This window comes from Branchiostoma floridae, chromosome 11, assembly GCF_000003815.2.
Source record: "Branchiostoma floridae strain S238N-H82 chromosome 11, Bfl_VNyyK, whole genome shotgun sequence".
Lineage (NCBI taxonomy): Eukaryota > Metazoa > Chordata > Leptocardii > Amphioxiformes > Branchiostomatidae > Branchiostoma > Branchiostoma floridae.
The window spans coordinates 844,122-858,596 of record NC_049989.1 but is presented as its reverse complement, the minus strand read 5'-3'; the positions used below and the strand labels follow the sequence as shown (position 1 = coordinate 858,596).

The 14,475-nt window shown below is 40.2% G+C and overlaps 1 protein-coding gene across 1 annotated transcript in view; it reads left to right on the top strand.

Moving 5' to 3' along the window:
- LOC118426103 (eIF-2-alpha kinase activator GCN1-like) overlaps positions 1-14,475 on the top strand; it is a 65,808-nt gene that overhangs the window by 8,218 nt on the left and 43,115 nt on the right. Inside the window, exons 10-21 of the mRNA XM_035835362.1 lie at positions 1,287-1,361; positions 3,728-3,907; positions 4,604-4,702; positions 4,941-5,038; positions 5,506-5,581; positions 6,937-7,089; positions 7,764-7,856; positions 9,466-9,541; positions 10,167-10,326; positions 11,139-11,340; positions 12,045-12,169; positions 12,502-12,680. Coding sequence (XP_035691255.1) covers positions 1,287-1,361; positions 3,728-3,907; positions 4,604-4,702; positions 4,941-5,038; positions 5,506-5,581; positions 6,937-7,089; positions 7,764-7,856; positions 9,466-9,541; positions 10,167-10,326; positions 11,139-11,340; positions 12,045-12,169; positions 12,502-12,680 — 1,516 coding nt within the window. The remainder of the gene's footprint in view (positions 1-1,286; positions 1,362-3,727; positions 3,908-4,603; positions 4,703-4,940; positions 5,039-5,505; positions 5,582-6,936; positions 7,090-7,763; positions 7,857-9,465; positions 9,542-10,166; positions 10,327-11,138; positions 11,341-12,044; positions 12,170-12,501; positions 12,681-14,475) is intronic.

Genomic DNA, 14,475 nt, shown 5'->3' with positions numbered 1-14,475 from the left:
CGGATTCGAACCTGAGACCTCTCGGTCCCGAGCCTAACACGCTACCTCTGCGCTACGCGGTCCCACCATTTGTAACTAAGACAGAGAAGAATGTTGATAGGTAAATATTATGCAAATAAGGATCTAATTTACTAATTAATGACAAAACACTATAATCCCACTGGGGTAAAAGACTGGATTTCTTAATTGTAGCATTTGGTAGTAACGTGCAGGTGAACATCGTTGAACATTAATTATAGTAGTTATCAGATAATGTGATTAAAGCCTTTTGCTGAACATAAATTGTTTCTATGTACATCAGTTACTGTAAATCTAAATGCATTTAAGTTCGCGGGGATTTAATTTCGTGGTAGCGGCAAAATGGACTTTTCGCGGTGGTTTTAATTTTGCGGTAGCACCATGCACTGTAGTCTCTTACTTGTATGGAAAAATGTTCGCGGTGGTTTTAAATTCGCGGTGAAGCGGCCGCCGCGAAAACCGCGAACATTAATCCACCGCGAACATTTCTGCATTTACAGTATTTGGGTGGAGTTGATCAATTTATATAATTTATGCAAATGAACTAATTAATTACACAAACACAATTAATACACCAGTTGTAAAGGTAAGATCATTTAGCAAAGGCATGGGGTTGTGGAACTTTAGTTGTATTCTATATTGTATTGTACATTGTATGTATATCATATTGAAAAACTTAATTGCTGAATTCTTTGCCATAGAGTCAAAGTGTTACACATGATTGCTTTGATTAAACTCTCAGAATGGAAATATGTGTTTAAGACTTGTAGCGTTTATTGTAATAAGGGAAGTGTGGCAAGTGACTCCATGTGTCCGACTCAGAGAGCCTGAAGTCCTCCTGAGCTGCCAGTATTTTGGTACTGCCTCTGCTCCTTTCCTCAGGCTGGAATGATGTGTTACTTCTTACACCTCTATATTGTGTATAACTGTATATAGACTTGATAGACTTATAAGACTCATTAGGACTTGTGATGTAAACTGTATCTTTGTCTGACCCTTACCTTTTCCCTCATGACCTCAATGAAAAGCAGCCTGCAGGCCGATTTGACCTTTTTTCAATAGAAATAAACAAAGATTTAAACAAACAAACAAACAAACAAACAAACAAACAAAAACAAACACCACCAGCCCTGACAGAACGGCTACCAGTAGTAGATATAGTGGTAGTTATGAGAAGAAATTGGCTGTGACAAATCAATAAGTAAAATATCTCTGCACTTTTCTATGACAACACGACTGTATTACACACTCTCTCCCTTTCCCCACAGCTATCTGCAGCCTGTTATCTTCTGTGTCCCTGGACCTGAGCCAGTATACACAAGACATCAGTAAGATTCTGGGAAGTAAGTCACACATTTCGTGGAGAAGAACTTTCTGTAGTGTTCAAATTTAGGGCACAAAAATGCATGGAATGCACGTATCATTTTGACTTGTGATTTGGTTGTGTTGCCTTCAGGATGAAGACTGCCCTGTTCTTCTGTGTTTATTTAGTGTTTGACTTTGATTTGGTTGAATGATGATGGAAACTTGGCTTTAGATTCATAGAAACAAGCTTGCAGGCTTGTATATCTGATGGGTATCTCTTGCTTGACCAGTGTGGACTGTAGAAATAGTAATCATAAAAGATGTTGCTAAAAACAACTTGACAATACTAGCAATGTCAGACTTTTCCTAAGAACCTACATTATAATTTCCATAGAATGTACATAAGGTCTCATTGATGAGTTTCTTCTTCCCATAGACTTCTATGTTATAATTCATGGTTTAAATGGGCACGTTCATAATGAAGCTACGTGAAATTGTAGCAGATTTTTCATTCTTTGTCGAGCACATTTACCCTATATCGTGGGAAAAAATTGCCAATGTAAACTATACGTAGAAACTTTTTTTATAGCAATTACAAACTACGATTAGTCAATCCCCACAAAAGGCACTTTTTTGCTGCTATTGTACAACCGCACCACTCAGAACCCACGACTGTGTACCTCCGATCTAGCGCGCGGCTGCCAAACTTTACCTGCTTATTTCTTCAGTTAGAAACAAAATTTCACCAATCTAACTTTTGATATCAGTTCCGCTGGCTAAAAGGGAATTTCTCACCGCTAAAAACATGCGTCTATACAGCCGTTCAGTTTTTGGCTCGGATCTCTTTTAGGGTCCCCACTAGCGGAGTAATACATCAATGAGACCTTAAGTTTAATGTATTATTGAAAAAATCTATCAAAAGAAAGAATGTCGTTTTCTTCATCATCTCTGAAAGTTTGGGTGTCTTACGTTAATGAATTAGCCTCTCGGAGGTAATTAAGTACGAGATCATGATAGGCATGAAAGCGCCACCTAGCGGCGGACAAAGGCCAAAGTGCAAAGGCGTCGAGACTGACGCTTTTGACGTGTCGCAAAGACTCATTAGATCAGTCTGTGTATGAGTTTGACTGAGTAGTGTTCTCATTGTGACTTTGTCTTTGTTTAATTAGAATATATCTCAGAGAATAGTCGTTTAAGGGATATCAGCACGACAGGCACGAAGGGATTCATCCGGATCTTTCTACGTAAAATAAACGGTTCTATAGAGGATCAGGTGAAGGTACTATAGCTCATAAAGTCAAAACAGAGCTTAACGACTAGAAATTAATGTTAGCTGCGTTTCAAGCTCCCTTATACCAGAGGCGGGCAAGCCGAACTGAGCCTTTCTGATTGGCCTTTTATAGGTGTCGCCTAGCCCGGGGTTTGGGGGGGGGGGGTGGAGGGGCGTTCGAGAGAAGGCGGCGATTTCAAAAAATAACTTGGATGTAGTTTGCCTCAAGAAAGATAGCTTTAGAACCTTAGTCCTCTTTCAAATGGCTTCTATATCCAGTAGAGTGTGATACAAGAAAAATAACAATAGTAACGCCCCTTGGAAATGTAGACCCGTCCGTTACCATGGTAGCGGAAATAGGTACACGGCGTAATCTGCAGCCAAAAAATGCGGGGTGGCGCCCGGTTATAAACCCTTTTCAAATTTTTGCTCCAGTGCTATTCCTTGATTTTTTATGAATATTTTTCATTTTTATTTAAGGTCTCATTGATGAGTTTCTTCTTCCCATAGACTTCTATGTTATAATTCATGGTTTAAATGGGCACGTTCATAATGAAGCTACGTGAAATTGTAGCAGATTTTTCATTCTTTGTCGAGCACATTTACCCTATATCGTGGGAAAAAATTGCCAATGTAAACTATACGTAGAAACTTTTTTTATAGCAATTACAAACTACGATTAGTCAATCCCCACAAAAGGCACTTTTTTGCTGCTATTGTACAACCGCACCACTCAGAACCCACGACTGTGTACCTCCGATCTAGCGCGCGGCTGCCAAACTTTACCTGCTTATTTCTTCAGTTAGAAACAAAATTTCACCAATCTAACTTTTGATATCAGTTCCGCTGGCTAAAAGGGAATTTCTCACCGCTAAAAACATGCGTCTATACAGCCGTTCAGTTTTTGGCTCGGATCTCTTTTAGGGTCCCCACTAGCGGAGTAATACATCAATGAGACCATAATGATTTGAATGTAAGTTCATCTGTGACGTTAGTCAACATTAACATTGTTCTGATTTTAAAAACCCTCTATCCGTACACAAAATAAAACGCTTACCAACAAGCTTTCGATCAGTCTATATTACAAAATTTGGCAGATTCTTTTCTCTAATGAATGGCTTTCCACCCATCAAGGTCAACTGCACTCCAAAGATGATACCACTTGTGAGGAAACCGGGAGGGCCTTTAAGATCCTAGCACAACAATGCAGCGATCCAGGTGCACTGGAGGAAGCAGCCAAACATCTCTTTAACGTTCTCAATGGCTCGGAAGGAAAACTAACAGTTGTGAAACACAGGATGGGGGTACTCACTGGTAAGGATGGTTTACAATGTGTCATTACTTTCATTGGCAACTCTCTGGTATCCTTGTTAGTCGTCATTCCTCAAGACTTTGCAGGACAAGAAATAATTATTACTGACTTCAATTTTAGGTGGGCCTTAACCCCAACCCTTTGTGCACTCGTTCAGATCAGGAGACAGAAGGAAGTATCCTTGACATGAATTCACAGATTGTGTCCAAGGATTTTAAAAGTAGCCCATCACCATTAAAGAAAAGCTTTCTTCAGTCTGTCACAAACATTTGTAACAGCAACTTGTTTGACTGGTGTCCCATATGATCTAACTTACCTCATCAGATGAAAGTGAAAAATGTACTTATTAACAACATAATCAATAACTAGAGTTTTGGCACCTCCTGCCTCCATGAGATATTCAGAGCTCTTGTAGACTTTATTCTAATGACTTGCACATTTACCTTACTTATGCAAACCTCAAAAGCTATCTGCCACCCCAATGTCAGGATGATATCTTGTATGTGACAAAAATACATTGAAAAAAACAAACACGATAATACTAATAGATAGAATTTACTCTGTACTTGTGCAAATATCCTCCTGTTTTGCATAATTTGTATTTCATTTTGTACATCTTTGTCTTAGCTACCTACATGCCAAAAATTCTGAAATTCCTTGGAGGTAATTAACAAAATTGAATATGTATCCTATTACAGGGTTAGGTAATCTGAGCTACAACACTGTCAGTGGATCAGGAACACAAACCCTTTCAAGCATGGTGGCCGAGCTGTTCATACCTTACCTGCAGCAGGAAGGTTAGGGGCTTCTCTTGCATCTTCTTGTCATCATGTATCACCAGAGTACTGGACTTTTATCTTTTTGCACATGTACATTAAGGCTAGCCAGGGGAAGACTGTGTACTGATGATGAAGTCCTGAAGAAAATAGCCCATTGTCTCCCTAAGTGGATTGATTATTGAAAGTAATTTTTGGACAAAATGATGATTGTTGGTTAGAAAATTCTGGAAATGTTTTTCATGCTTAATGTTGACAGTACATGAGGGGACTCTGGTCTACACCCTATCCATGCTGTCACTCTGGTGTGACAAGTTCTCCACACAAGTTCCTACTAAACTCATGGAGTGGTTCAAGGTAAGCTCCAGTATTTGGACTGCTATGATTGTGTGAAGGACACCATTTCATGATGTTACCAAATTAAAGAATCTTGCAATTGTTACAACCCCTACCCTAATTATTGCCATATTTTGGGACAGTATTGGGTTTTTAGAATAACATTATTTTGGACATACAACTCTTTTAGGCCATCATATTTTGTATGTTCATGTACATGTATGTCCTCGTACCTCTGTAGTAATACCAGTATGATTGGTACTGTGTTTATAGAAGTTTGTTGTTGACACTTGCTGAGAGGGGTGGTACTGCTCAGGTCCAGTCCAAAGCATCTGGTCCAACAGTTGTTTTGCTAATGTCTTAGACTTAGGATAATACCAGACATCAGTGTTGTGAAAACAAAATTCTTTGGAAGACAGTTTGTGACAGTGATGTTAGAATCATCCCTTTTGAAAATCTTGACATGTGATAATCTGTTTGTTGAGCAGAAAGGGGTGACATTGAAGACGTCCACCACTGCTGTCAGGACTGCTTACCTACAGTGTATGCTGGCTGCCTTCTCTGGTATGATCGGCCTCTGTTCTAATGTATCTTGGAATGTTTCTATTAGCTCCAATGTTGATAGATAAAAATAAAGCGCTTACCAAGTTGACAAGCTTTCGATTAGTCCTCTGATCCTTCTCAAGTTGGTAAGTGCTTTATTTTGTGCATGGATATATAGCCTTAAAATTGTAACATAATGTTGACTACTGTCACAGATTAACTTACATTCATGTAGAGGATAGAGCTGTGTTTTTGTCTTGCATGTATATGTATGGATCAGTGAAAGTCAATCTGCTTAACACTACATTGTTGACTACACACTGCCCCTCAACATAGTTTGGGGTACCCCAGACCATAAAGATGCAAATAAAAAAATTGATGTGATGTGATAATAAATGAGAAGTTGTAGTGTTGAGTTAGTTTGTTGAGGTGAGGTTAGTAACCACAGTGATGCTGTCCTCAGGTGACACCCTGCTGCAGAGTTAGTTTGTTGAGGTGAGGTGAGGTTAGTAACCACAGTGATGCTGTCCTCAGGTGACACCCTGCTGCAGAGTTAGTTTGTTGAGGTGAGGTGAGGTTAGTAACCACAGTAATGCTGTCCTCAGGTGACACCCTGCTGCAGAGTTAGTTTGTTGAGGTGAGGTGAGGTTAGTAACCACAGTGATGCTGTCCTCAGGTGACACCCTGCTGCAGAGTTAGTTTGTTGAGGTGAGGTTAGTAACCACAGTGATGCTGTCCTCAGGTGACACCCTGCTGCAGAGTTAGTTTGTTGAGGTGAGGTGAGGTTAGTAACCACAGCAATGCTGTCCTCAGGTGACACCCTGCTGTAGAGTTAGTTTGTTGAGGTGAGGTGAGGTTAGTAACCACAGCGATGCTGTCCTCAGGTGACACCCTGCTGCAGAGTTAGTTTGTTGAGGTGAGGTGAGGTTAGTAACCACAGCAATGCTGTCCTCAGGTGACACCCTGCTGCAGAGTTAGTTTGTTGAGGTGAGGTGAGGTTAGTAACCACAGTGATGCTGTCCTCAGGTGACACCCTGCTGCAGAGTTAGTTTGTTGAGGTGAGGTGAGGTTAGTAACCACAGTGATGCTGTCCTCAGGTGACACCCTGCTGCAGAGTTAGTTTGTTGAGGTGAGGTGAGGTTAGTAACCACAGTGATGCTGTCCTCAGGTGACACCCTGCTGCAGAGTTAGTTTGTTGAGGTGAGGTGAGGTTAGTAACCACAGTGATGCTGTCCTCAGGTGACACCGTGCTGCATATTTAGTGTGTTGAGGTGAGGTTAGTAACCACAGTGATGCTGTCCTCAGGTGACACCGTGCTGCAGAGTTAGTTTGTTGAGGTGAGGTGAGGTTAGTAACCACAGTGATGCTGTCCTCAGGTGACACCCTGCTGCAGGGGCTGGACATGCTGCCCTTCCTGCTGCAGGCTGCGGAAAAAGCTGCCTTCAACCTCAACCAGGAGGCTGTTGTCACAGAAGGGCTGACAGCAGCTTGTCTTCTCACCAAAATGTCTGCAGTTGACATTGAATCAGGTGGGAGCATGTGGTTGCATGTAGCATGAGGATAATGAAGTTACAAGAGTACACTGAGGCATTCAAGATGATGATCATTGAACATCCAGGCTAGATATATGGGTTATAAGATGCAGGATAGTTTTAGTACTAACAGTACCTTAAGTACCTGGATGGATTTGGAAAAGGTCTGAGATGGAGAAAGACTTTGATGCCAGATTTTGATGTTGTATACTTGACAGAGCTCTAAGTTAGAGTATGTGCAATATGCTCTCTGCCTCTCAAGTATCTGATTTGCATTATTCATAGAGCTGGATGAACAATGGAACCAGGTGTGTCTTAGAAAGTGACAAAATCAGGGCATATTTGTCTTTCCAAAATTTTTTCCAAAACATTTTACTTTTTAGACCTTTTAGATTTTATAAAAGAAGTTTTAGTCTGAAAGTACTTTTTGCAAATGTGATATTTTTCTTACCTTGCACTACACCAATCTCCAAGCAGATATTGCAGATATTGGGAGGCTAAATTGTTATTGTTTACTAGGTTACATTTCCTGCGTCAATCGGCCTCCTCTGTCCCAACATCTGCTTAGAGTTATATTATATAACAACTACACACGTGATGTTTCACATCACTACAGCAGCTGATATATGGTCACACATACTGTCACACTGTTGGCTATTGATGTGTTTCAGAGTCCAGGTTGAGCATTTTCTGGAATAACCTGTTAGATGACAGCAAACAGATGCTGATGTCAGAGAAGTACCTGTCCCAGGCTCCAGACGATGGTTTGTACTGGCTGATATGCTTCATGTAAATCTTTAGTGGTGATCCCTTGCCCCCACAAGAAATGAGGGTGAAACCCTTGATAGTGTATTTTTTCACTAAGGCCACAGCAAGTAAATTGCATCCTCTGCAGGCTGCAAAAATATTGAAATAGGCAAAAACAAAAACAAGATGGGTGAAAAAAAACAAGATGGCTACATTTTTAAAAATAGGCACCATAAAGTTGTGATGAATGTTGTAACAAGAGTTAAAGGGACAAAACATGGTATCAGAGCCAACTAGGCATTCATTCCTTTATTCAAGACATGAACTGGTGTGGTAAAAGTGACTCTTGTGTGGTAGACTTACTCTCCAAGCAGAGGTTAGGCTCCGGTTGCTTTTTAACGTTTTTTTAGTCGTGTTTATTGGGCTTTCTATTTTGTCATTTTTCTTGAAGTACGCCAGCCAAACTGACATCACCGACAAAGTTGGTAACCACACTCATGGCTTCCATATTGGTGTTACTTTTACAACTATCCAAAAAGTTTAATTTCTTCAACTACAGTCCTGGGTACCTCGCAAGTGCCACTCCTACAGGAACAATTATTAGGCTACAACACAACATATTTGCTCATTTTGCTACTTTATTGTCATGTTGACCCTCCCTGCAGAAGAAAAAATTCTTGTTTTTTTTTCTGAAATCAGGCGAAAATTAATGCGCGCACTGATGTCATCCATAAAATTTACTTGCTGTGGCCTAATAGAAATTTCATTAAACTTAACTTAGTCTGCCAGCAAAATTTGCCCCTCAAAATGCAAGAAATGGCATTTTAGAGAATCAAGATCATCAAATTTCCTTAGACCTCCATTGCTACACATTTTGCCTTTGGCCATCGAGGTTGTGAAAATATGTTGGAAAACATTGTCCTCAAAATGCTTGTTTTGCAAATAGAAGGTCATTACACTTAGCCTAGTCTGCCAGGGAAATTCCAGAGTTCAAAATCTTCCCAGGGGAGCATGCTCCTGGACCGCCCTAGGATAGTTGTACCCTTTGAGCTTTGGCGCTACATGTACTCGTTAATGGCACCTCTTATGAGGATGAACTGAACTTACATGTAACTGAACTGCTCCATATACAGAAAATTCGGTCAGCAATATCTGCTGCAAAGTTTGCTGCCATTGCCCATGATCTTAAAATGAAGGCAAAAATTAAACTTCAAAAGGCCACTATGTACCAAAAGTTCTTCGCCTGCATTACATTAGTCCCTAATAAGGCCATGTATATGGGTGAAATCTCAATTTTCACCACCACCCCCCCCCACCCAAGAGTTTCCGACCGCACTGTAAATTGTACAAAGCGGCACAGAAGAATTTTAGTCCTGATATACATTTCCAGAGCATGTCATCCATATGGAATCAACATGGCCTACTTTACAACTCTTGTAGCTGTTTGGAAACAGTGCTGTAAGTGACATCTTTGGGCTGCCGATATTTTATTTGAACATTCAATCGTCAATTGTTTTTCTTCATGTTTTGCATAGTATATGGATACTATGAGGAGGAGCTATAGCAGGCTACTAGTGCTACATGAGTGAAATATCCTGGTGATTTCATAACGTCTTGTTCTTGCAGCCTTGGTGAATGTGTGCTGCCTGTGTGAGACTTTGCTGCTAGACCATCCCCAGAAACTCAGTCATTCAAATACCAGGTGAAGTGTGGTTAATAGCATAATACAGTTAATTTTGTATGTAAGCTCTTTTAGACTTCAGAATTAAAACGTTTAAATTGTTAGATATACAATGTCATGTCAGGGCTGGAAATACTTCTTTCTGCATACCTGCACTGGTGCAGGTAATATTTAAAATTGCCTGCACCTGACAAATTTTACCTGCACCACTCTGAATTTAGGAAGTATAGATCATACTAAAATTGTTCAGGAACCATTGCTATTTTTTCTGTTATACTTAAAGTTTATAGGTGGTAACATTCAATACAGCTAATAACAATCCCCATAGTCATACCTGTACACCTACAACTGTATAAAACCCAGTACATGGACAAGTGCAGGTTAGGTGCAGGTAGACAACAGAAATACCTGTACAGCTCCAATTTTACCTGCACTAAGCTGCATATTATGCAGGTGGTATTTCGAGCCCTGCATGTAAATTACAAATCTAGGAAGACATGTGTATGCTGACAATCGTGATACATGTAAATTCACTTAAATCAGAATGTTGAAAAGTTACAGTGTTGAAGTTTGTTTCAGATAATTAGCAGTTTATGTTTATCCCAGACGTGACCATACGTGTACATGTACCTGATGTGTCCTTCAGGCACCTGCACAGGGCCCTGGTGAGCCTGTTGACCAGCCCGTCCTGGACAGTGAGAAAGTCTGCTGGACAGAGCACCAAGAAGCTGCTGGCAGAGCTGGGGTCTGACACACTCGCACATCCCCTGCTGCTGCAGCTCCGAACCATCCTCACCACTCAGTCGGTTGGTTCAATAACAACTTTGTGCTGCTTTACCTCCTTGTACAGATACATTGTATATTGCTTTGGGTGTGTGTTTTTGTGTGTTTCCAAAATGTGCCTTTGATAAAATGCTGTGTAAAGGCACATTTTGGCACAGAGTGACAGAAAGTGAAGAGAAGTGAAAGGTCGGTCAATTTTTTGCAGAATGAAAATTAATGGATAAAAATGGCAAAATTTAGAAAAGAATATGCCACGTGGCCCCCAATTGGCACACTTAGGGCTATTAGGCATGCCAAAAGGGGCCTTTTTCCTAAATTCAGGTGATTCTTCTGATGAGCATTTAACCTCTATTTTTACATTTCCTTGCCATTAAAACCATTAAGTATCAAAATTCACCAGCAGAGCTGAAGATTAGGGCCTTGAACCTGCAGGAACCTGAAATGGTCATTGGCTACCTACAATGTACATGTACAGTGTAGCCTTTTGCTGGGGTTTGCCACTGGGAAAACAAACCTGGCTGTAGAAAGTATTTCCAAAGCAGTTACTACATTTGTACCGGCAACATATCAGGGAGCCTTGTGACTTTATAGAGAAGTGGTATCTGTTTGGTAGATGACCAATTTTGGTTCTTGTTACCGCATACAGACCTGAGTCAGCTCACAGATGTGCCTAGTACATTACTGACTGAAGAAGACACATATACACAAATGTACCATGCATTTGTAGCGTCCTTCAACTTAGTCATGATAGCACAAAGTGGAAGTCATGTCAAAATACATTGTGTGTTTGTACCATATGGTGCCATATTTCTGATGGTCGTTGCTTATCTCCTAGATTGTCGCTTATAAGAGGTACTTGGAAGACAGAGATGGGGAACAAGGGAAGAAGGATGGAGATACACCCAGAGTCATCTCCCCAAAGATACTAGCTGAAGCCTTGGAGATAATCTGCTTGGTCCCTGGTCTGGACAGTGAGAAATCCATGGCAGAGAAACTCATGCTAGAGGCACTGATGGACACACACCACTCATGTATTGGTATGATAGACAATAATCATACATAATCATGTAGAGTGCTAATTATACAGTAGAGAATTTAGACAATAACCTCAATACATGTAAGTCCCAACTTTCCTTAGTGTTGGTTGGATAAAGTCAAGTTTTTTCATAATGTCATTTACCAACACTATAAACTTCCATGCTAAGGTTCCTCTGTTTTTGGACATTCCAAGCCAAATCAAGTTTACTAGTAGATCCATTTTCTGCATGTCCCACCTCGACCTGAATCCATGTCCACACATTTTGGTTGCTCAGGGACTAACTGATCGATGAGGGACTAACGGAAGCTACTTGTCTTTAAATTTATTAGAGAACAAACTGGCTTTCTTGAGGATGGAATTTTGAGGTAATTTCCTACCAATTAGAGGAAAGCAATCATTATAAATTAGTATCATTTCTAAGCTACTAACAATATTGGGACTCTTGGATTGATAAGGAAAGCCAGTTGGAATAGCCCTATTTATGTGTATCAACCTGAGACATGCCGCCATCTGATATCACCAAATTCAATCAGTCATTTGAGTAGGCATCGGCACATCTTGAGTTGCAAACAATGGTAGAGCCCTAAACTGTGATGGCCTTCTGTAAAACTTCATCTTATAGCAGGCTTGCAGTAGGCTTTTCAATGTAAATGTGTAGCTTTCCTTTGATATTAGGATACCGTTTCATCCCTTGTATTTTAGTGTATTACCGTCCCAGCCTGTGGGTTACACTCTGTAGGCAGCTGAAGTTAGATGTCCTGGACCTAGTGAGGACCCACCAAGACATCATCATTGACAAAGTCACTCAAGCCAGTCCCCGGGACAAGGTGTGCATTACATTTGGAATCATTATCATTGATAGTCATAGACTTTTAAGTAACAGTTGCTGTAATAATATGAAATACTGCAGTACCTCATTTTCTTCATTAAGTTACACACTCAAAATAAAGCATGCAGTACTGATTTGGGGCAAGTGACAGACAAATGTGTGCTGAAACATAAAATGGAAAAGCACAAATAAAGAGCTTAGCCCTTCTTCCCAGTCTTGCACACATTTTATATGGGATGAATTCTGATTTATGGTGTTTCTTTGTTTCCTGAGTAATTTTGCACAAGTCAAGGAGTATTTCTACTCTTTGAAAATGTCTCCCCCCTACAGGCAGTACTCAATGTGGTGAAGACTCTGGTGTTTATCGCTCCTAAAATCATCCTGCCCGCCATATTGAACCATGTGAGGAGTTGTCTTGGAGATCCCGCCCTTGTTGAGGTGACCACAGAGGAGTACAACATCATGCGTTGGCCAGAGGGAGAGCTGTACAATCAGACTATACTACAGGAGTAAGTATGAAAACTCTTGTGGTGAAGTTGTGTAACTAGTTTGAATTCATAGAAATTCAGTTACAGTCAGAATGGCTGTAGTGAACAACAGTCTTGACAACAGTCAAAAACTTTTTAAAAGTTTTTATCTGTGCTATTTTTGTTTAGAGATGTTGACTTGAGTAAATCCTGAATTATGTTAGCTTGGTCCCCAACCTTCCTGATGAGGGTTGGACTAGGTGAGGCCAGGTGAGGTTAGCTTGCATTTCCGAAAAATGAAGGCAGCCACAAGGAACGCTCTATCTTACAGAACACTCAGCAGAACAGATGCACATAGACCTCTGCAGTTAGACTGGCCAGTGCCATGTGCACAGACTTTAGAAAAAAGAAAAATCATGTAATGATTACTACATGTACCAACATAGATGAGCCTTCATGATGGTTTGAAATGTACATATTATAACCTTGATTTTTTAGTTGTAGGAAAAATGTAGATGTTAGCTGTTCTTTGTAATTTTCTGAAGTACATTGATTGCATGATTTTATATAATATTATCATATAGCCAGGCACCGCGGACCAATCAGAAGGCCCTGTTCCATGTTGGTTATGACGCAGTAACACATAGATTCCGGCCAGGCCGGCGTGTTCGCTCCTTCTGATTGGTCAGAATGAATCGACACCGGCACCGTTGTCGATGCAAATCAACACCGGCGCCGTTGTCGATTCATTCTAACCAATCAGAAGGAGCAATACACACAAGAAAGTAAGAGATATGTTGGCACACTACCAAAAATGCCATTCTTATTCATCTTTGTGGAAGAAAAGTTATCTTCCACAAAGAAAATTATTCTCTGTGTGAGAAAATAAGAAAATGTCAGTTAGAAGGTGAAAGTTTTCTTAGATTTTTTTTCTCAGACCAAGCTGTTCTTTCTTAAATTTCGGGACTAAAAACTTAAGATAAATTTTCTTGTGGCAAGAATAATTCTGTGGTACAGAATTTATATCTTATCATAGTTTCAAACCTATAAATGTTCTCTAAACTAAGAAAAATCATCTTATTCTAGAACAAAGATTAAATATCTTATAGCAGGAAAACCTAGATTATGTTTCTTAAAAGGTTCTTGTAGCAAGAAAATCTTTCTGTCCTTACTAATCGATTTCTTGTTGCTTCTTGCACTAACCATATTATGCATCTTGTATGAAGATTTAGATTCTTTCAACAAGAATAACCTTCCGTCCTTAAGAATAGATGTCTTAAACCCAATGTAACGTAAGGTTACCAGTTTACGTGCAGGACCAGTTTACGGTCACTTGTTGGTGGATGCAGACTTCGAGGTCAATTGTAAAAAAGAAAATTCTCTTGAGTTGGAAAGAAGTACGTTTATATCATTTATGACTCTTGCCTTATTTATAATATAATTTTGCATCCAGCAAATCACGTCTGAAAAGTCCGACAACAATTTACATTTACGCTTGAGTGCGCACAAGACTATTACAGATGACCCGGTTCTGATCGTAATTCTAGACGGCTATTTTCGTCCCCTCTTTAAAATCCAACGAACTCATTATGAATTGAAACATCATCTCAAACCAAACCTGGAGTTCTTATCTCAAGAATGCATGGTGATTTTATGTATGTTGTCCAAGGAAACTCTTATAAACTACATAAAAACAAGTGACTGTCCTCGCCGAGCGGGTAGTTTTCGAACGCCATGTTGCATCACGTGACTTACCCGTTAAAGCTTGGTGCACTGGAGAGCGAGAAATTGTCGCAAGGGGCGCTGTTGGGGCTAATTTATGTGGGGAGGGCACAGC